The sequence below is a fragment of the Neolamprologus brichardi genome, chromosome 11 (genome assembly GCF_056152115.1).
Source record: "Neolamprologus brichardi isolate AB-2024 chromosome 11, ASM5615211v1, whole genome shotgun sequence".
NCBI classification, from domain to species: Eukaryota; Metazoa; Chordata; class Actinopteri; order Cichliformes; family Cichlidae; genus Neolamprologus; species Neolamprologus brichardi.
The window spans coordinates 11,520,452-11,544,356 of NC_142114.1; the positions used below are offsets into that span (position 1 = coordinate 11,520,452).

General features: G+C 42.4%; 1 protein-coding gene across 1 annotated transcript in view; it reads left to right on the forward strand.

The window, feature by feature from the left end:
• The first annotated feature begins 659 nt into the window (after positions 1 to 659).
• Positions 660 to 23,905, forward strand: part of rims2a (regulating synaptic membrane exocytosis 2a) — a 149,197-nt gene continuing 125,951 nt past the window's right edge. The window contains exons 1-2 of the mRNA XM_087848107.1: positions 660 to 731; positions 1,173 to 1,367. Of these exons, the coding sequence (XP_087704233.1) occupies positions 1,189 to 1,367 (179 nt within the window). The 5' untranslated portion in view covers positions 660 to 731; positions 1,173 to 1,188. The remainder of the gene's footprint in view (positions 732 to 1,172; positions 1,368 to 23,905) is intronic.

Sequence of the window (23,905 nt, forward strand, 5' to 3'; positions counted from 1 at the left end):
GCCGCAAATGGTGCATGAAAGCAGAACCGCCGCTGCCACACCTGCAGCGGTTACGATCATCGTCGCAGGTCATTTTCCCCATTCACCTTCCCACTTTACACCCCCACCCACACTCTCACGGCGCTCATGATCTGGTTATGAAATATGCACGATGATGCTCATCCCGCTTCCAGCGGTGCTCCAGCTGCGCGCCGCTCTTCCACTCCGCGTTTTAGCGGCCGCTGTCAGCCTGCTGTCAATGAACATCCAGCGCGTCCTCTCGGCTTTATTCTTCTACGTGTTTCCATTGCTCCGCCTCTTCTTCCACCTCTCTCTCTCTCTCTCTCTCTCTCTCTGTCACACACTCTCTCTCTCTCACACACACACACACACACACACTCATACACACACTCATACACAGTACTCCCCCCTCTCTCTCATTGCATCCATTTTTGTGCATTAAAGAAATCTCCAAGAATTACTAACCTGGAGGAAGGCGAGCTAAGCAGAGTGACGGAGGAGGGTTAAGGACCCCAGAGGCAGACAAATAAGGACGGACCGGGCATCTTTTATTCCAACATGCGAGTGAAACCCCTCTAAGGGATGGCAGCGATGGGTTAGACAGGATTTAACATGACTGCAAAATAAAAGGCAAGAGCTGTCTTTCTTTTTTTTTTTCTTCCTAAGCCTGTTTATTTTTCTACTTTTTTAATCCCTGGATGGATGGAAGCTTGTGGTTGGAATACCTGAAGGTTGTAGCCTACAGCCTGTGCACTCTTGTTTCTTTTAAGGGCATCTGCTTCTTTCTAATCTTTAACTCGCTCTCAAATGCTGGCGTGTAAAATTGGCTTGAATATTCCCAGCTCGGTCAGCTGCAGCGTATTTGATAAGTTCACCGCGAGCATTGCACTAGCTGGGGATGAAGCCTGTAGTTCCTATTTTGACGCTTATTCGCACAGCACGCTGTAATAATGATAATAATGATAATAACAGTAATAATAGTAATGATGATAATAATGTTCATGATACCGCTAACCAAGATGTCATGCTGTCGGTAAGCCGCGGTGGCTTCTGCAAACCACACCAAACCAAACCGAACATTTAGCGGCTTTAACACTAAGAAAAGAACGGTAAATAAATAAATAATAGCGGCCACGATGCTGCTGGTTGACGGTGACTTTCTCGTTTTTTAGCCACTGTGTGTAAAAGATGTCTGCTCCACACGGGCCCCGGGGCGGCCCTGGCCCTGCTGCTGCTACTCCCTCAGCGGCCGGCGCCATGCCGGAGATGCCGGACCTCAGCCACCTCACCGAGGAGGAGAGGAAGATCATCCTCGGCGTCATGGACCGACAGAAGAAGGAGGAAGCGAAGGAGCAGTCTATGCTAAAGTAAGCGGAGAGAAAGAGAGGGTGTTAACAGGCGGTGTCGGTGCTGTTTGGTGAATAAACCTTGTGTGTTGGTGGATTGTCATTAGACACAGCGTGTGTACATATCTCTGAGATACTGGTGGCCGTGTTGACTCTTGACTTCCAAGCTAGAACTTTTTGCTGTCGACCACTAGCGGATAGTAGGCTACCGGAGTGATTATTACAAGGTCCCCTTTGCCTGGCTGACGCTTCTTGACTCCCCCCCCTTTTAGAGCCTTTCCTATATTATTCTACCAGCTTGGCATCAGTGCTGTAATGCAACATGAATTTCTGGCGCTTTCCTCCCACTTTGTTGTGGCTGTAGCTATAGCTGTAATGGGTTGGGTTTTAGCAGCGGCGCCCGCCATTTTCACGTAAAAAGCACGCCAAATAGCTTAGCCTTTCCCCACGAACGTCATCGAGATTACACAATATGACACTGGAAAGATCATTTAAGGTGTCCTTTGTGGCAATGGCGCACGCTGGTGTGTGTTTGTGTGATTTCAACGTTAAAGTACCCCCCCCTCCCGCTCCTCTTGTGTACAGATGTCGCTCGGAGCTGTTTCAGCACCACGGCGCTGTCCACTGTAGGGTTTTAGCTTTTTTTTTCCTTTTTTTTTTTTTTAAGGTGGACTGGAGTATTTCCGCCATCATGGCTCTAAAACTATCACCGCCTGAGCCATAAATCTCGTTTATGGTGGAATATTACCCCCACTCGTCTTGACCTGTTATAAAGAAACACACTCTGCTGATGGACTGTTAATTAAAAAAATGGCTTTGAACCCGTTGGGATTTTTAAGAGAGAGGGTTATAAATGTGGGCCTTAAATGTTTCCATCCTGTTGATTTTCTTGGGGTTTATCTTTTTCTTCAATGAAAAGCTGCACACAATTTTGGTGCTGCATGGTTTTTACTATTGTATTAGAATGCAGCATAAATATCCGATTGCAGTTTAGGTGTCAAATGGTTTTTTGTTTTGTTTTCTTTTGGGGTGGTGGGGGTGGGTGTGTGTGCCTGAGAGCTGCAGCAGGCTGACTGGTGTTCCATCCATCCTCTCAGCAGGTGCCAGTGACTTCAGTGTGAGGGATGTGTGGCACTATCACTGGGAGCTCTTTAGAAGGATTAGAGCTATTGTTTTTTCCCATCAAAGGGTAAATATTTGCAACATTCCTAATGGAGAGAAAGTTGTGCAATCCCTGCCCAGTGCTGCTGCATGATGAACATGACTCATGTACTCCAAGACACGGCTACCTCAGCCGCTGCGGTGCGTGCTGGGTGATTCATCCAGGCTTTTTCCGCCTTTCCTCCCCTTTCACTGTCTCCCCTCATCCTCCCTTACTCCCCAACAGCGGCATGTTTTTCCTATTTCTCTTTCTCCGGAGGTAAAGGGAGATTGTCAGCTTTAGTCACTCTTAGTCTGACAGTGATGTCAAAGCCTTGTCATGACTGAGCATGGGCAGAAGAGGCTGTTCTTTGCGACAGGCGTGACTGGCTGTCTCACCATAATGTTGGGTAACTTGATGCACGCCACACAGGCTGAATGGACACCAGATGTTGGGAGGTCAAAGAGGCCTTTGTTTGAGTCGCTTTGCATAAGAAGCACTCTGTGTTTTCTTTTCGGTTTTCCCCTTTCATGCCTTGGTTACTGTGTGTTTGTGTGTGTGTGTGTGTGTGTGTGTGTGTGTTTGTGTGTGTGTGTGTGTGTGTGGGGGGGGGGGGGTTACATCATGTACTGAATTACATGTGGCAAAAGAGGTGGATTTTACACTGAAGGGTGGCTGGCACTGTTTTGCTATCTATTGAGACTCTGATTTGACCGTCTGACTCCTCTGTGGCCTGATAGTAAAGTTTCCTTTCGTGCAACAGGATATTGGCTCAGTTTTAGAATGCCTCTCTATACATATGTGGTGACTCATCATGATTCATCAAAACAGTAGATCCCCACTTTCTTTACCTATGAATCACACAAGCAGAACATATCCCGGAGTAGCATTAATATGCTCAGCCCTGGCGTAGGTACAACCGCAGCGGATTAACTTGTCATTGGATGGTTCGTAGCATTTCCAGCAGTGTTGGAAACAAACACCTCCACGCCGCAACAACATCTAGCCCTGCCTGTGTGGCTCACGCATTTCTGCTGTCGCAGTCCTGGTCCGATCCCACAGCAGCTCTGATAGCTTTTCTGGAAAGTGGCAGCTTGAACATTGAAGTGTGTAATATAACAGAGGGAATCCTGCGAGGATGGAGGGATGGATAGAAGAGAGAAAGAGAGAGAAGCCTCCAGCTGCAGGGCCTGCCAACTTGCTGTCATCTCACTGGAGGTGCCACGGTGTGTGCGTGTGCTGAAAATGTGCTGCCCCAGTGAAAAGTGTATAAGGCAGCGGCATACGTATCTGTAGCTTATTTTCTTTCCCCAGAGGCTCATCAAAGTTGTAGCCTTTAAATCATATTTCAGTGCATAATTCTAACATGTCTACCTATAAAAGACAATTAAGCATATCTCCAGGGCCATTTGTTCCATTATGGAGAATCCTCTGGAGCTATCAACTATCCTAGCTTTCCATGGTTCAGTGAGCCCCTGAGCAGTACAGTAATGATGGCTATGGGACCCCCACTCATGTAGACACTCTGTTTCTTACAGCAAGGTATCAGCTGCCTATGATGGGTTACCCACAGAATGCCTGCAGCTCCACTTCTCCTTTCTCCCTCTTTTCTAGTCCTCTAGGCCTGCATGCTAGAGTGTGGGAAGAATAACTGTTTGAATAACTTCAGTGGCACAAGTCTCACCCCACCTACCTATCAGTGACATCAGCAAGCGCTGTCCTATTTAATTGTCTTTTCACTTTAAAACCACATAAGTAGCATCCCAGTAAATATGCCACTTTGTCCTCTTCTTTGCGACAGTGTTCACCCCGTGGATCAGGGGGTACTGTGCCATTTGTTCAGGGATCGCCTTTGACAGTGCTAATTATACTGTCTGCCTTGAAGGAGGGACTCCCACTGAGATGCAGCTATTCTGGGGATGTGAGGTGTCTGCTGCTCTGCCATCTATTTGGGCTCCCCCCTGAATTTAATCGCACACAACAAAGTATGACCTATTTTCTGTATTTGGGAATACCTTTTTTTCTATATTAAGGTTATTTTTTTAATTTTCATTTTATCTAAAAAGACCCCCACACTAGAAATTTAAGCATCATGTATCATAGCATAAATATAATCACTAAAGCTTTTAGTGTTTTTATGTAAACATGGAATGCAACAATTCCAAGCAGAAAGAAAATCACACGTGAAAACAATGTCAGTGAATTTGCTGTGAAATAAAAAAACCCAAAATAAGCCACCATTGTAATATTGCACTTTCATTAACTCGCAAGACTAGTATTGTAAGAAAAGGATATCCAAAAATGCAGGGGTATCCTAACTGTTAGCCTCTAATGTGGGATAAGATCTGAAACAACTGTATCCTACAGTTCCCCGAATGCAGCTTGATTGTATCCTTCTGCCATAAACCCACCATATACAATAAAAGGTCACTGATTTCAAGCCCCCAGTTTGTAATGTTGATTTTCCATTTCTAGTCTCAAAACCCAAGCAGGGTAATCCTAATGACATCATCACAGACGCTGGAAAACTCTCTCCAGAGACAAAGAGCACATTACACACATTACTTTCACAGGCTGACTACAGCCCTCCGTGATGGGTAAACTGTTCATCAGTTCCTTTTCACTTCTCTCTACGACGAGTCGCCTAAAAACACAGATTACACTTCTGGTTAGCATGCCTGTCAACAGCTATGATGGCTGGTGTTCCACATGAAGCGCATTGGCCTAAAATTAGCTTTGATTGATCACGTCCCATTTTCCGTTAACTCTTCCCTTGCTCTTACCTCCCCTACCCCCGACATACATGCACACTCAAAAACTTCCGCCCCCTACCCCAGCCCTGGATCCTGGTCATTTATCTGATTGTGCCAGAGAGCTCAACATACCAGCTGGGGTCAGAGTTACTCAGAGGCCATGTGTCCCTGGAGGCTATAGGATCTCAGGCCTCCTGAGGCTGCAGCAGTTGTGGAGTACTGTACTCACACACATTATACAGACGTCTAAGCCTCTAAAATTCTTGTTCTACTCTTCAACTTAATACTTTTTCATTGAATAAATAATACCACGTGTTAGATTATGTTGGCAGCAGTAGTGATCTGAATTCAAGAAAAATATTAAAGCTTGTAATGTCTGCGAAACAAAATTTAAATGTAGAACAGCATCTTACAAAAATATACGAGGGGAGAAAATGACAGCTTTCATATTATAGGATGAGAAAAAGCCAGTGATGTAAACTGTAAATCTGACTGTTTCTATGTAATGTTGATGGTAAATTAATGAATTCCAATAAAGCAAATTTCAATTTGACAAATTAAAAAAAAAAGAAAGATAGAGTCGTATTGTTGTGACATAAGATGAGGCAATGCTGATAAGCTTCCCACTGGACAGTTTACAGTACACTCCTTCTCTGTTTCTCTCTCTCTCTGTGTCTCTCTAGTCCCCCTTAGCTCACTCACCCATGCTTACTCGCCTTCCCATGCAGAGAGCAGATTCTGTCATGAGTCTCCCATCCCCCATCGCTTTTCCCCAAGGGAAAAAATAGAGAGAGAAAGTGGAAGAGAAGATGTCTTGACTCTGCAAAGCAGAGCACACGCCAAATGAATACATCATCATGCTAATTAAAGTATCTGTGTGTTTTGGTTATGGACAGTTGGTATATTTTAAGTAGTTTGGCTCAGTTTGATCTAATGTGACATGATTTACTGTATATAATACACTTTAAAACAATATGTTTACAAGTAGCTTGTAAGCCACTACAAGTGGGTGTAAAGCCACATATCTTCCTTATATTAAAAAAATGTATCATAATGTTAATGAACATTTCACTGATGCATATTAGCTCTGACACAATATTAGCCACTGATGTCTGTAAATGCTTTGGGGTTTGTTTGTTTTTTTCCGTCCTCTTCAAACGGCCCAGTACCAGCTTTCATTTTGAATATGCTCCCAGGATCTAAGAAATATACCTTTAAACATGACATGTGGAGTCATTTTAGTTGGTTAGACCAATCTCATTCCCAGCTTGTTTACCATTTGAATGCACTTAGTAGTAGCATTAGTTTACAAGATAAGGGTTGATTTTCTGAACATATGTAAAATATCAGAACCCAAGCAAGTCGTTTTTCTCACTGACATCTATCAGTTTGGAAAGCGTTACAAAGCCATTTCCAAGGCTTTGGGACTCCAGCCATCTGTTTGTGACCTCAAGCTGAAGTGCACCTGGGTTCTGCACCAGGACAATGACCCAAAACACACCAGCAAGTCCACCTCTGAATAGCTTAAGAAAAACAAAATGAAGACTTTGGAGTGGTATAGTTAAAGTCGTTACCTGAAACTGAAAGAGATGCTGTCGCATGACATGTGGAATGAAAGCCTGTGTATGCTCAAAAACCCTCCAATGTGGCTGAGTTACACCAATTCTACAAAGAGGAGTGAGACAAAATTTCTCCATAGTGCTGTAAAAGACTCATTGGCAGTGATCACAATTGCTTGATTGTAGTTGTTGCTGCCAAAGGTGACCCAACTACTTATTAGGTTTAGGGGCAATCACTTTTTCCACACAGGTCCATGTAGGTTTTGAAGCGTGGCAAAAACACTTTTTCACACCACTGTATATTTTGATATATTATGACTCTTGCTCCATCTGAATTTTTTTACTCAGCCAAATGCCAAATATTTAATATCCAAAAAGAGTTTTTCAGTAAGAGTCCTTCCTGGATCTGAATGGTTTTAGACGGAGGTACTCTTGGGATTGAATATATGTATATAAGAATTAAACTCAAAGACCTCCAAGGCGCTCTATTTTATATGATTTCAAATACCTTAAGTCACATGGGATGGTGATATTACACCTTAAAAAAAATTCCTATGCATGTATTGTTCCATTCTTCCGCCTTGGGTAAGACTGGAATATTCCACTGCTGTTGGACAGCACAAATGGAAGATTCCTGTTGGTGGAACACAACGACAGAAGAGCCACCTTTTCCATGAAGTCTCTCTAACCCTAACAAAGGCTTGTATGCCAAAATGTGGCATCTAATACAGGCATTGTATTATTGTAAAAATTATTGTATTATTATAAAGAAAATGCCTCAGACTACTTCTAAGCTTAGTTTATTGTTGTTAGCTCAGTTTCGGTTTGCATGAAGTATAGATAAACATATCATGTTTTTAGCTGCTAAATTCCTTATTAAATTTGCCAACATGTGGCTAAATATCTCTGCGACCAGCATAATTCATGGAAGCCCTTAGACTGAATGCCACAAAACTGAGAAAGTGAGCTGATTTACAGTTCTCTGTAAATATAAGCCACATCCTTCACATTCAGTACATATTATACTATATGGACAAACGTACGGGGCCACACCTCTTCATCCTGAGGATGTTTTACCAGTCGGTGGTTGCAGGAGTACTGTTCTATGCTGTGGTGTGCTGGGGGAGCAGCACAGCAAAGAGGGACTCATCCAGGCTGGAAAAACTAATCAGGAAGGCTGGCTCTGTGGTCGGCATGAAGCTGGACACTCTGGTGACAGTGGCAGAGAAAAGGACACTAAAGAAACTGCTGGAGATTATGGACATTATGCTGGGCATCCTCTGCACACGGTCGTAAATAATCAGAGGAGCCGATTCAGCAACAGGTTGCTTCTCCCAAAGTCAAGAACCAACAGACTTAAAAACTCCTTTGTCCCACACGCCATCAAACTGTTTAACTCCTCGTTGGAGGAGAGAGGGAGGGGAAACAGGGGGACAAAGCTGAGCTGTAGTGCTTTTTTTCCACTGTGCAATAATCACTGTGCAATAGACTCACACAAATGTGAAATCCACTGGTATCCCTATTTATCCATATTATATATTCTGTATTTATATATATGTATATGTGTATATATGGGGGCAGCACGGTGGCACGGTGGTTAGCACTGTTGCCGCACAGCAAGAAGGTCCTGAGTTCAATTCCACCATCAGGCCGGGGTCTTTCTGTGTGGAGTTTGCATGTTCTCCCCGTGTTTGCGTGGGTTCTCTCCGGGTACTCCGGCTTCCTCCCACCATCCAAAGACATGCAGTTTGTGGGAATAGGTTATTTGGATAATCCAAATTGCCACTAGGTGTGAATGTGCGAGTGAATGTGAGTGCGAATGGTTGTCTGTCCCTTTGTGTTGGCCCTGCGACAGACTGGCGACCTGTCCAGGGTGTACCCCGCCTCTCGCCCTATGACAGCTGGGATAGGCTCCAGCGCCCCCCGCGACCCTGAAAAGGATAAGCGAATGGATGGATGGATGGATGGTGTATATATGGTATATTTATGTTTATATCCTTGCTCTCATTCCCCTTTATTGCATCTGTAACATGCAACGTCTGTCGGTGCTGTGCGACTGGAAACTGAATTTGCCAGAGGAACCCACCCGAGGGATTAATAAAGTTTCATCTAATCTAATCTCTCTAATCTATCTTGGAATTCAGTTCCATTGCCACACTGTATAAAATATAGCATTTAGCAATGTAGTCCAAAGCCATCAAGGCAGTTTGTGAACGTTCTCCCTCCGTCCTACCATTTTCTACCCACTTAGCTGGGTACGGGTTGCAAGGGCCCCAGTCTAAGCAGAGAAGCCCAGACTTCCCTCACCCTGGCCACACTGATTTGTTCCCGAGGCAGTCGAGATATAATCTCACCAGCAAATCCTGGGTCTGTCCCATAGCCACCTCAATTGGCTCTTTTCAATGTGGAATGAGCAGCGGCTCTAGAATGACTGAGCTTCTCACCCTGTCTCTAAAGCAGAGCCCATCCACCCTTAGCCAAGCAGCTGCTGTAGTTGTAATGCATGCTTTTAGCCGTAAAGTATGTTTTAACCTTTTTTTTTTCACAATACAAATAAGAGCAGAACATCTGGGCAATCAAATGTTGCTAAAACACAAATAAAACATTCACGTGTAGCTATTTTCAGTTCAGGATTAAAATACATCTGCCAGTTATTTATAGCACTGGGAGCATGTCTGCAGGATTAACTACAGATAAACAAACATGTCACCTGATGTAATAGTGTGTAATGGCTCATAATATTTTTTGGTCTGTAATGTAGATCTGCTGGTGGGATCATTTTAGTCGTGTTCACAGGGATGTAATGTTTAAGAACTTTTTTGACAATGCTCTGTTGAGTCAATAACAGGGTTTGTAAAAGAAGAGAGAGCACACACGTGGATAGGCTAGAATGTGTTAGGAAAGCAGAAGAAAGGGCAGGGGAGGAAAGGAAGTGAGCAGGGACTAGGGGGGTGAGAGGGGAAAGGGAGAAGAAAACATCACAGAGAAAATGAGAGGAGAGACATTGACGTCTGTGATGCTATCAGGTCCCGTTGCTGATATGACAGCCTCAGTCTTCATTGACAGAGCAATCAGCCTGCCATCTCCCATAGCCTGCTATTCTCCTGTGTGGCACAGCACAGCACTGGGCTCCATTGTCTCTTAAGGCTTTGTTCAAAATAACATCTGCATTTGTCAGCATTGGTTTTATACTTTCTGGGATCTTATCCCTCAAGCAAAGTTTGAAGGGATTTTCCTGCCCCTGGCTGTGCAATCTAAAATGCCCTTGGTGAAACACGACTACAGGAAAATGTTTTAATAGGTTGTTGGAACTAGTACAAGCAATGCATATTAAATTGTTGCTACCCCAGCAAATGATGATTCCTCTGTACTTATTATAATATTATATGTTAAATAATAGTTAAGCAAAGCCTCAAGCAACTTTCATGTCTTATTTAATTAACTGTGTTTAAAAATTTCATTTCTATGGGTCCGATCACAAGAAGTTAGGTGGGCAGTATTGCAATTTTTATGTGACTGTGAGTCAGTGTGTCATTTTGTCTGTTAGAAAGTACTTGAAAGCGATCCTAGTGATCCTGGACTGAGCCAGAACAGAACCCAGCTACAGCTTCACTACTAGAACATCTGGCCTTTTGTTATGTAAGCTTCCCAGCATGCTGTGCAAGACTAGCCTGAATGAGAGCAACACAATGAAACAGAAATGCAGCTATAAATGAATAGTAGTGCGGTAAAACAAAGAAAACGGAGAAAAAGAGATAAATAATGAATGCAAAAAAGGAACATCGGCCAAATAAGAACAAAGAGAGCAGAATCATGAAAGGGAAAGGCACTGCGAAGCCGACACTTTATCACTTTTATTGCCCATCCCCCGTCCCCATCCACCACTATAAAGTCCGTTTTGGAAGAAGATATACAGCATTTGATCCTCTGAGGGAAGCCTAGCGTATCTGAAGAACATATGTGCCTGCTATAGAATAGCTGGTAGCGTCAATGTTAAATGTATCTCTAAGGGTAGAGTGATGACACGCTTGAGATGAATTTATCATAACAACAATCTTTGCTACTGATTTCTCAAAATATGAATCTAAGGCTGTGGCACAGGAATTGAGCACTTACAGCTGTTAAATATAGTTCAGCGTTTGTACTGCTAACATCTATGTAGATGCTTTGTGAACAAGTAAGCAGGAGACAAACTGAAAGCAGGAGAGACAGTGACACCTGCATGGGAAAGTGAAGCCGCTGAATGGCCAGTTACTAAAGGTGGAACGTGGCACCAGGTCATCTCCAGCTGACTGCGTTCAAAGAGTGAGAACCTTCATGCTGTTAGTTGGACTATTAATAGTGGGGACACTCAGCTTTCCGTAGTGACCGGCATGCAGCCAAACATCCAAGAAACCCAGACAGCAAAGAAACAGAACCATCTCCAACAACCATGAAGACAAAGGAGCTTCTAACAAAGAATCATGTTAATTAACTGATGAATTGATTAATTCATCTTTGTTCTTGACAAATAAGTGTCATTAACAGATCTGACAGCCATCTAATAAAACCAAAGTGACTTATTTTCATCAAAAGTCTTGATCCTCACAGATAGTTCTGTCATAGTCCTCTCAGATTCAAAAACATACTTATTTGCTTTGATAGCTGAAAAATCTCAAATACACCAACAAAAATGCTAACATTTCAGCCTTACAGCCTTAATCAGTTTCATGCTCTGATGAAAGCTAAATGAAGGTTACCCATCATCTCTGGGTATACAATGCTGGAGTAACATGATTTTGGTTAGGGTACTCTTCAGAGACTAAATACTCATTCAATTGTTGTAATTCTTCAGGAAGTAGTAAAATTATACTAGAAAAACAAAACTAGAAAAACTGAAATTTTACATATACCTAAGTGGGCTTACGGGTCGTTTGATATCGTTTTTAAAACTAAGCAGTTAAAAGTAGGCTAGTTTTATTCATGTCTGCTTCCACTTGCTATGCAAAGTCAAGCTAACTGTTAGCCTGACTTAGCATCATACTAAGCAATATGGTATCAATTTCCTTTCCTTACTTGTCAAGAGTTGCTTGACAAGTAAGGAAATAAGAGTATTTCCTGAAATCTTGAACAATGTTTTAATGATGATTTTGATCTAAAAATATATGAATCCTTTTCTCCTGTAGCCAGGTCATGTTGGTTGAAGCAGAATAGATTAGGGTGACCAACCGTCCTCTTTTCACGTTCTGTCCGGGGCGTCCGGGGAGATTTTCGTGATTGATAAAAATGTCCGGGTTTTACTATATTCCGGCAGAGGACCCATGTGTTTGAAGTCATCCCGAACTGCTGCTTTGTGAGCGCTTGTTCTGCACTCACAGACGGGACAGTCAGCGTGCAGCAATGCGCCTAATGATGTTTAAAAGATCCCAAAGCGCAAGTCCATCTTTTCAGACGAACTGCAAAAGAAACTTCCCTCGTACCGATCCAGTACTGGTAATTTTTCTCATGCAGATGAGGCATTATTTCTGTACCATTATTTAATTCCAGAAGCTTTCAAGTTATTTTTTTGCACTTGTTGACTTGTAAAAGCCTATATGGCATATTTTATTTCACAATTCATTAACCGCACAGAGGAGGTATTGTTTATATATGTTTTTCATGACTGAGCCAAGTGTCCTCTTTTTTGGAAATCAAAATATGGTCACCCTAGAGTAGATACCACAAAGCCCTTTTCCTTCCCTCCGTTCATTTAGTTACTTTCTCAGTGGCAGACTATAATCTCACCACGGTGAGTTGTGGCATACAGAAAGGTCCACACGAAAACCTCTGTGCTAAATAGCTAACTCAGTCACAAAGTTTAACTAACATCCAGTTATACAATAGCATTAGCTTCAGTGAATGTTGCTAAGGAAGCTAAAACTTAATCCAAAAGTTTTAGCTTCCTTAGCAACAAAAGTGTGATCCAAAACACTTGTCGAAGTGTTTTAGATCAAGTTGAACATGTAAGCTTACAGTACAGGGTAAATAAGGCCCTTTTTTGTTAAATGCACAGGCAAAATATGCTTGATTTTTATGAAGAAATACAAAAAAGACACAGACTGTTTTTGTCCTGGATGTTAAAATGAACCTGAACAGAAAAAAAGTAGTGGGTACAGACTTAAATATCTAGATTTGGCTACTTTTTTCTTGTTTTTTTTTCTCATTTGTTTTTAATCACTATCAACTCAAGTTAATGTTGAAATGGGGAAAAAAAAGCACACAGTTAAATTGCTAATATCCAACCCCCGAGATGCTTGGTGTGTGAGCTAATGTATTTAGTAGCGGTAGTTTACACAGGCCGGTCTAATCTCTCTTTCTCCAACGTGATTGTGTGTCTCTCCACGTTATGCTCATTCAAGACTCAGCTAGTCAAAGCAGGTGCAAACTGGTGACTCAACCACGTGCGTGCAGCAGAGCCGGTCCTTCAAATACGCCTTTGTGTGGCAAAAAAACCAAAAAAACCAACCAAAAAACCTTATGGATCTAAGGTCCTTTAATACTGTGGCCAGAATACATTCTAAAAAATGGAAATACACATTTCTGCTTCCTGCTTGCTCTCTATTTTAAATATATGGTATATATTGTTATGGTTATTGTTCTTCCATCATGAGTCAGGTTAGATATTATGTAATGCTACACAGCTTTACATGTACAGTGGATGCAGATGCTGCTGTAGGTAGCCGACTGACATAAATAAAGGAGGATAAAGAGCAGTGCTTATGGTGATGTCACAAATGCAGCCGCAGCTCTTATATAAGCCCACCATTTGAACACTGCACACAGGCACTACCATGTAACCTACAGTGGGATATATTGTACAGCATATAGGCCACCGCTCACTCTGCCTAGAGCTAATGGTGGCTTTAAAGACATTATCCCAAAGATTCAGTATCTGCCGTATTCAGCCTTGCTTGGTTTGTTGGGTGTGTACTATCAAAACTGAACATAAACAGTGACGAGGCCTGTCTCTCATCCCCATCGTCTGACACTGATCAGGACGGTGGTGGGCAGAAGGAGCTGATGTTGTGATCCCGGGATCATGCTCCGTCACTGAAGTCTGATGGAGGATCTCCCACTAATCCCTTAATATCTCCCATCCCACTGAGATACTGCCACCATCGCCATGATGATGCTGACGTGGCCTGGATGTGTAGCAGTGGATGATGGCGAGGGGAGAAGGGTCATTGGACAAACACAAAGAAATCCTTCTTTTGCAAAATGTAAATGCAGCTCTCTGAAGCGACACCTCAAGAAACGAAGTGCAGGCATTTAAAGCCACTAGGCATCAGGTGATGAGGAGGGGGGCTGGGAGCTGTTTTTTTGTAGTTGGTGTACAGAGGCCGGTCCTTATCCTCGAGGGGGCTGATGCTTGAATAGTTGTTGCTTTAAATCTGTGCAGAGGCTGCTAATGCAAGGGAATCCTTTTGATTTGAGCTTTTACAGCAGCTACACTCAAACACTTCATTCTGCACCATCAGACAGATGTTGACAGCCACCAAGTCCAAGTTAATTCAAGTCATACGGTGTCGTGGCGACATCTGTTCATTTGAATGAGCATGCTAGTCTTTTAGACTGTGTGTAGTGTATGCAATATATAAAACATGATCCATGGTGTGGGACTTCATATGGCGTCTACGGGTGTAACCTGTGTGCAGAAAGGGGATCTCAGCAGGCTCAGTGCTTGTCTGTCTGGGTACACTGCTTGCAGTTTAGTTAAACAAGCTAATAGTGATGTGCTATAGTGATGAATTGTGACAGGAAGGAGTAGAGCAGGCTTGGCCAACAATAGGCGGGGTATCTATTACCTCTCTATTGTTAGCCATGGCTGGGCTATTATTAAAGACATTAGACAGCTGACTGCAGTTTCAGTACAGACCACAACAACACTGTCGAGAGGCTGTTGTATCTGTTTAAAGATGGGGGCTGATGGGAGGTTTGTTGAGGGGAAGGTTTGGATAGTGGCATGTGTCAGAGAATGTGATCATAATCATCACCACTCTACCCTCACCATGGACATGAGGAGAAAAGGCTGAAACTAGGTTTTTGCTGATTATGAGACTGGAAATAATACGGGGGGATGGAGAAACGGCATTGGTGCTTGAGAAGTGTTCTTGATGCTTCACTGTTTATGGTACGTGGGAAGGGACGAAGGAAGGCATGAAGCTGCCTTCAGCTGTGTTTGTCTAGAGACTGAGTTAAAACGCAGGGGGGTGGTGACCCAGCCACGGTGGGGCTGAGGCTAAAGTTCTAGAGCATTCCCAGTGGAGCTGTTGAGCCTTGCATATAACAGGAGTTGTGACGTTAGCTAGGGACAATGTCAGCTGCCAAGAAAGTGCTGATCACAGCCATTATGAAATGTATCTCTGTCAGGATGAATAAAGTGGGCTGACAGGAGACGCAGCTAAGCGTACACATACAGTGAAAGATGCGGTTGTACACACACCCATTATTAAAGCAAATACGCTCATATACTGTGTGCAAAAACACAAACACGGTGCGTCACTGCCTCTGACTAAATGCTTCTCGTACTGTTTATACATGATTCGCTGTATGGTGAAGTTGCTGTATTAAAATGACATATGGATATTGTACATATGCTTCCTGTAAGCTTTTGCATAGAAATATACTTGTGAATGTGTGGGCTGCTGGGTGATTAGCTGACTCTTTGCCACTTGGAAATCTCTCAGGAAGAGAGATATGGAGCAGCTCAATTGAATCCTGGCAGGTAATCTAAGGAAACAGATGGATTTTAGTTATATTTGGCAGCAGATTAGCCACTTCCCCGTTGCTCAGAAAAAAAACCTGCTGTTGCCAACTCCTGTTTGACAATCTGAATATTAGTTCTTGGTCAGGAGGTCTGGCTTGCGCACTGTTAAATTGCCTATTCTGATGAGTGCGCCCCGTGGATTCAGTCCTATCTTTGCTTTCTAAGGCCCAGCTGTGGTAGCTGGCCAACCCCTTCCACACCGAGGCGCTTGCCCTCTCGCCGTTCCCCCTGCCCTGCCTATCGTGCCTTGCCAGTGCCCCGTGCCAGAGGAAGTTATCAGCACTTCATCCCCTGCCCCTAATCCTCTACGAGATGGAGAGAAAGTGTTAAGTAGCCCTTCTCCTGACATTTACTGGAGAGGTAGAATGTAAAAAAAAAAAACGTGTCTCAAGATCTAATCACCCATCTTTAAATGAGCAGCTATTTTTAGCCCTCTCTCTCTCTTTGTTTAAGATTTGGTAATGTACAGCAGAGGGGAAAGTACAGTAACACAGTCTTAAAGTTACAGTAATTGTTTTAAGGTGATTTAACAGAGAAAAGAATGTTATACTCATAAATATACAGTGTTTAGTGTGTAATTATATCTTCCAGCAAATGCATGAATTCTCATAAAGTTAGTGCATTAAGAGTTTGAAGGAGCGGCGCCAGCTATGTTGCCCCGCCATGTTGAATACAGTAGTGGAGATGGACATTGCCATTTCGCCTAATCACATTTTATGTATGTGGCGAGAGACTGCCCATATAAGTAGTCCACCTTATAATTTAGTCTTTCTTAATATGTCTTTCTCCTCCCCCTCTTCATCTGCCTCCTCCGCCAATGTGCTCTCTTCCCTTACATCCACCTCATCCTCTTCATTCTCACCTCAAGCCTCATCTCCTGAACTGAAGTCAGGGCTCTACAACGTGGATAAACATGCTTATTTATTCTCAGTATTATCACAATCACTTGTTGTCAGCAGATTAGATATGTTTCCCTCCCATCTTCGGACAGCTGACCGACTAAACGCAACAACAGCAGGTTATAAGCTAATATTACACCAGCTAATGTTAGGCCGCAAGTGTCCTAAAAGTCACGCTTTCCCTCTGATGAAGAGTTTGATAATATTGTCACATTGTATAAGAGTTTACTCTCTAAGTGTCTGTGTCCAACAATGTTAGATTTACTTTAAAGATGTTTCGCTTACACCAGATAACAGCAGCTTACAGCGGCTAAAAACAGCTAAGAGAGGCTAAGAGAGGCAAAAACAGCAGGGCTTATAGAAAAATTCAGGATATCCTCAACAACTCACCTCAGTATCGCTGACATCAGACAGAAGTGAGAGTCACTGACTCATCAAATGAGTAGACATGGACAACCCGAATATTGACAGCTGAGGTAAACAGTGGACTGTCAGCCTACACCCACTACAGATAAGCAGTTGGCCACAGTAGTTTCCCCTAAAGTGGCCCCTGAAGCCAGGAAGGAAACAGAATAAGCACCAGTTTTTCAGGGTTTTTTGTGTAGTGGGGATAGCCTTATTGTTTATGAACTCCTATCGTTTTGTTTAAGAGTTAACAAAAAGTCTAAAAAAGCTAAATGATCGTTAGACTAATTAGAGATTAGAGCACTCAGAGCACTTTGACAAATGTAATCCATCTATTGCTCCCCACATGAACTCTTTACTGTGTCTCAATTGCAGGCAAGTTTAAGGGATTATTATTAAATAGACACTGTTGGCATATACCACGTGGCAAGTTGTATCATACAGTAAATAAGCCCAGAGTAAAATTCTGCTGGGCCACAGTCTCCGATGAAAGTTTCTCTAACGGTTAGTTGCCTGTGAGTGATTTCAGACAGACATTAACCTCATCTCCTGGCAGGACTGACTGACCGGGATGTGTTAATGATATATGTAGTTTGTATTTACTCACAGAGCCAGATTACTCCCTTATGATCCAATTATCGCTCAGTCTGTAGTGGACTCAAAAGGCCTGTGGGGTCATTGCTTAGCCATGAGATCCTCTATCACAGATTTTCTGCTCCAGTGTTGTAGCCAAGGCCTTATATGACCCTCTGCTTAAAATCTGTCACCCACAGCGGGATGCCAATATTCTGTTCTCAAACCATTTAAGGGGACATCTGTAATATTTCATTGCAGAGTATCTTCTCAGACACACAGTCAGTCAGTTCTGAGTGCAAAGGATCCCAATCAAGTGAACGCGCTGATGCATGTAGATCTAAACGCACAGTAGAGGTGCTTTTGTCACGATCTGCAATAGATATTTAGCGATGAGCAGGCTTGTTGTGTTCTGCTCGTGGTAATCCCGGCCCTGTCAGTCTGTCCCTGAGGAGGACACTGCCCAGTACACCTCATCATAACCCTGCTGCTCTGCTGCTGTTCTGTCAATATGTAACTGAGTTTCTACTCAAAGAAAGTCAACTGAGAGTTATCTTCTAAAACTGCACGACATGTGCTGTGAGCTGCAGCTTATTTAGAATCAGTGAAATGTACACTATGCTTCTACTGGTCTTGTTTCCTTGATTTTTAAAAATACTTTCTCATGGCAACTTAGACTGGGCTGTGTGAAAATATCAATTAAGGTTAGTTAAATAGTGTGCCATCCTGCTTGTTTCCTGGTTTCTGTTTCTTTGTTGCATGCACATTAGCTGTTGGTGAACCTGCTGTGGTGCAAGTTGTTACTGCATTGTCCAGCGCTGATTCAGGGCTTGTTGCGCAGCCGTCGTATCAGTAATTTTGTCTTAACACAGCTGCGACACAGGAGCAGCAGTTTGAAGATTGCACTGTTTAAGTCGAGGTCTAGTTATGCATGTTAGACTCCTCTCTCTGGTATATCAGAGATGCATCAACCCAGATCTCTCAAGGATCTCACCTCCCTATGAGTCAGATTTAGAATAAAGCTGATGCAGCCTACTTTTTCTACAACAGTATCCTTCTTATAAAGTGCCAATTTGCATCCTTTTTGCTGTGGCTGGTGTTAAAAGTGTGTTCATCATTTCCTGTATAGATCTCTTTTTTAAAACATAAACGTAATTCACAGCAACAAGTCCAAACTCATCAGCTACTTATACACTAAGCTGACAGTAAAGAATTAGAAAAATCTCACACAATGAAATGAAAACTTCTTTCAAGCGTACTTATAAAATTCAAAGAGAATCTATTTGTTTGGCTTCAGTAGGTCTGTAGTAGTTATCATCTTTGGTAATATTTTTGAATGGCCTCACAGAGCCAATACATTATTATTTTTGTCCAAAACATAAAAATACATTTATTTTGCAGTGATTCAATAAATAAAAAAAATGAGCTAAAAGACAAAATAATAATAATAATAATAATAATAATAATAATCAGCTAATTGTTTCTAGAGCCTGACACATTTATTTGCTGTTTGTGGATATATCTACATTACATGTATTGATGTTGCATACTTTGTCAACAAGAGGGAATTTTTGAACTTCCGTGTTTGGGATGCCACAGGCATAAAAACTGATCGAGTGAAATCGGGCGTAAACAAGTAAATAAAGAGCTACACATAAAAAATGTTGGAGAAATCCCATGTTTCCTGTATCTGAAGGGAAACAAATATCATCTGATATGTCATAATTTCACCAAATGTCAGTAAAGTTACTTTCAGCTGCTCCCTTGACACATGGATGCCTTTCCAGACATAAAGGAGATTTGTGTTCCAGCTGGAAATAAATAATCAACCTTTTCCTTGCCAAGTAAATCTGTTAACCACTACACTATTGGAAGCACGAAATAAACACAAAAATATCAGTACTCCACTGGTCAGGCTGTAATTGTTTCAGAGCTAACTCCTTCAGCTGATTGTCTGGCCTTCATTGAAGGGTGTTTACAAGATCTTTGAAAGTGTTGTGGCACGGAGGAGACCAAGTGCAGAGTGCAGACAACAGTTTCTGCGCTGTGCAGCCCTGTGGCTTAATATAGATGAAAAGTGACACTGCAGAGCCTGAAAAGTTTTAGGTGTTTTCTGAAAGAAGCATTTCAGTGCTTTGCCTAAGTAAAAGTTTTAGCATCAAAACATATTTAAAATGAAAGACACAATGGCCCCTTTCTGAGTCATATATGTTACATTTTTGAATCAGAATTACTGAGAGATTTATGTGTGTGTTATATACTGCCAGGCAGCTTTTTATTTAATAATAAAGAATGGTAAAATATGCTGAAAAAGTAAAAATTAAAAAAAAGTAGAAGCAGAAAGCAGTAAAACAAGAAATCTTAAAGTTCATATACATTCAGACTGCAATTCAGTAAAGCACTAGAGTAAATGTACTCTGTTAGAGTCCATCATTGGTCACATCCACACTCGCTGCAGTGGTTTTGGCATTTTAAGATTAACGATCTGGGAGCATCAGGCAAGATGTGCACTGCCCCATCCCCAGTCTGAATACACATTCAGTCATTTGTAACTAGGCAGGGATCCAGCACCTCTGTGGATGGCTGCTAGTTCTATGTGTTGCTGTTTTCTAACACAGCAGTTAAGTCCACATGGTATGAAAATAAGATGATTGTGCTCTAATAAAATCCCAGGAAGTTATCTCTTAGAAGCTTATGCAGCACATCTGTCCACTAGAGAGCAGTGCAGCATCAGTCATTGTGACTCAAAGCCACTGAGAAAAAGCGGAAACTGAAATCCAGGAGCAAATAAGAGTAAAGATAACAGCAGGATGTGACTTTTTAAAACTCCCGCACAAACTTGCTCTAAACTCTGTACCATTTGTGTCTTTCATCTGTCTTTTATGTCTTGCGATGGTCTCATGTGATTGCAGAGAGCAGGTTAAACAGACAGAAAACAGGAGACTGCATCTGGCCTGGAGGCCTCCGCAGCAGCCAGGATCCCGAATACGTCACTTGTGACATTTTACACTCAGTCATTTCACTGCCCCATGTCAAATAATACACAGAGCACTCACTCACACACACACGCACACATGTTGATACGGTGTGCATAAATGCATAGTCGGATGCGCTCTCTCTCCTTGCTCTCTCTCTCTCTCTCTCTCACACACACACACACACAGCGCCCGGCAGCTGTCCAGGCAGGCAGGCAGGCAGCAGGCTCGATCAGATAAATATGAGGCTTGTAATGCGACCACAGAGACGGTGCTGATGGGATCAATAAGGAACGGCGCTGCAGGTCATCGAGAGAACACAGCGAGAGGATAAATATGGACTGGCTCATCGGAAAACAGAGCAGCGAGACTGATGGGTACACAGGACTATATCTTTTCTCATGTGTTCTCTCACCCGTCCGACACAGATCAGATGGACAGATCTCTCACTTTTGCTGTGCTCTACCTCTCGCTAAACCAGACTGTTGTGAGGCTTCAGTGCTCCGTTCTGATGCTCTGTGTGACTCTGCTTTAGCCTCAGCATCTTTTTGGCAGTTTGAGTTTGTATGTGAAGTATGGGATGTTAAAATGATGGGGTATTCTCAAATATGGCTTAACAGGCTTAATGTGTCATTACTAGGCTTCTATGGGCTGCCACTAATAAGGGGTAAAGTAAGGGGTACGGCTACTATTTTTAGTTGGGACTGTTTCAGAGGTTATTTAACAAGTTAAACTTAAAGGTGGGCAGCCTTGCTTTAAAGCAAGAAGATCCTGGGTTTGAATCCACTAGCCAGCATCTGTGTAGGGCTTGCATGCCCTCCCCAGTTATTCTGGCTTTCTGCCACTGTCCAAAGACATGCATGTTAGGTTAAGTGGTGAATCTAAATTGGCCGTAGGTGAGAGCATGAATGCTCATGTCTATGTGCTAGCCCTGCAATGGACTGGCGACTAATACCTGGGCAACTTGCCTCTTGCCCTATGACAGCTGGGATGATGGGATGAAGCAGACAAAACTGGATGCATGAAATCTAAATGTTTTTGGGATTTGGACAAAAATAGTTATATGGGCATATTGCCTTAGGTCCTGGTCATTTTATTAGCAATTAATTAAAAAAAAAAAATAGGTGAACCAGTAATGAAACTAATCATTATTCGCAGCACTACATGTAGGAATCAGACCAGTCACACACAACAAATTAGCTACTTTTGCTGTGATGGTCAGAATCAGACAAAATCCAATTAACACATTCCATTTCACACGGCTATATAAAGCCGGCAGCTCACTAGAATAAGCGGCGATCAGGTGTGCGGAGGTCTGGTGTGTGATTCTCAGCTGCAGTATGTCTGTGTTTTGCTTTAAGTGACATTTGCTCCTAAACCAGGCGGCAGCAGCTGAGCTTGCAGCGCCACTGATAGATGGTGTACAGACACAAGACAGTCACACGGTGCTTGCTGTTTGTGTCTGTGTCGGTGTAAATTTGGTGTTTTGTCCTGGTTGCACGTATTTTGAACTTCTAGAGATATCACTATATGAGATGTGCGTCATTTGAAGAGAATGCGTGTTAAGGGATGCTGCGTATGCAAGCTGTTACAACTATATTTGTCCTGTTTCTGAGCTCCTGTGGTCATTAGAGGGATCGGGTATGTATGTTATATGCTCCAGGACAAAAAAAAAGTACTGGCTTCTTGCTTTGATTTCAGTAATGGAAATAAGTTGATATTGAATCTGCATTGTTTAAACATGACATGCTCGTTAGGTTAATTGGCAATTCTAAATTGGCTGTGGGTTTGGATGTAAGAGTGAACAGTTCTTTGTCTCAATGTTACCGGTCTTATAGTAAACTAACAACATGTTCAGGGCATACCCCGCCTCTCTTCCCGTGACAGCTGGGATGGGCTCCAGCCTCCCCCCATGACCCTGTTGGATAAGAAAATGAATGCCCTGATGGATGCTAGTATTGAGTTGCACCCCTTCAGAATAGATTGGCATGATATTGATACTGGCAGATTTTTGGGCAGCACCTTCATTACATGATCTCCACTTGCACCACTTCCAAAAGTTGCTCTGCTGGATTCAGATCGTTATTGTTGAGGCCATGCTTATTGTCATGTTCAAGAAACTACGCATACCCACCCTTATTTACAAGACGCTCTGGTTAAACTGTAACCACCTGCAAAAGCACGATGTATTATATACTACTACCGAATATGCTATTGAATATATAGCAGACCGAGCCAAAACGATTCAGCGTTTTTACAATAATTTTGATATGCCCAAAGTTTTCCAGATGCTGTTGTTCATGCCTTGGTTGTAATAATTGAAGTTAGAGCTGCCTTTCTATCTGTGTTTGAACCACGCTGACCATTGTTCTCCCTCATTAGTGAGGCATTTTCATGTCGAATGCTGCATTTGATTCCTTGTAAACCCTAGAAAAGCTTCTGCTTCCCAGCAAATCATCAAATTCTGGAATTCTGCCCATCTGCCACCAACAGCAATGCCAATTCCAAGTCACTTAATTCGACTTTCTTTAGTTTGAACTTCAGCAGTTCTTCCTGTCTACATATTTAAATGCAGTGAGTTCCTACACCGTGATGGACTCATTAGACAGTTGCTTCGGCTAAACAGGCCTAATCAACAAAGTAAGTGTATATACTGTACTTTATGTACAGTTGTTCTGATAGTAAGTTATTTAAATGATCATTTCTATGTATCAGTTTTACCAACGCAAGCTGTAGGCCTGATAAATACCTCATTAGAATTATCAGCTGACATGGCAGCAGTTTGTCCCCTAGCTGACTTCTTCAAAGCTCCACACAAACATGTATTATAAGCTGCTACATTTTATAATTTATTTTCAAGGCTGAATACACCAAAAACAAATCAAATCCCTCCCGCAGCATTCTGCAACGGTTTGGTTTTATTTTCTTAGTTATAAGAGGATTTCTTCCACTACATCAGTGCAAGGTAAATTGAATTTTGTTGGTGCGTGCTCATAGCAGTTAAATCTGCAATAACTCTAGAAAATCCAGACAACACGCTGTAAACTTTTTGCACTGAGACTATGTCTTTTATATATTGTAGTTCCAGTGAAGAACTTTCTGGAAGTTGCGAAGCTATATGTTATTTATCCCATAATAACTGTGTTACATGGTTAATGCACTACTACGTATAAAGTTCTATCTGTCAGGGTCCTGGGTCCCATGACCCAGCATGTTTAGTTCTTTGGGATTTTTGTATTATTGTACTTGTGTGAGTTATTCTATGGTTTCCAGTTTCGATCCCTTGCCCTTCATGTTTCTCTGTGTACCCTCTGTTCTGTGTAAGTCTGTGCCTGCATGTTTGAGTTTCCCTCTGTGTCTTTCGGTTCTTAGAGTCCTCTACCTTATGGTTTGTCTCTGTGTTTCTTAGTTGCTGTCTCCACCGTGTCAAGTTCGCGTCTCTATGTCATACTTCCTGTTTTACTTTGAA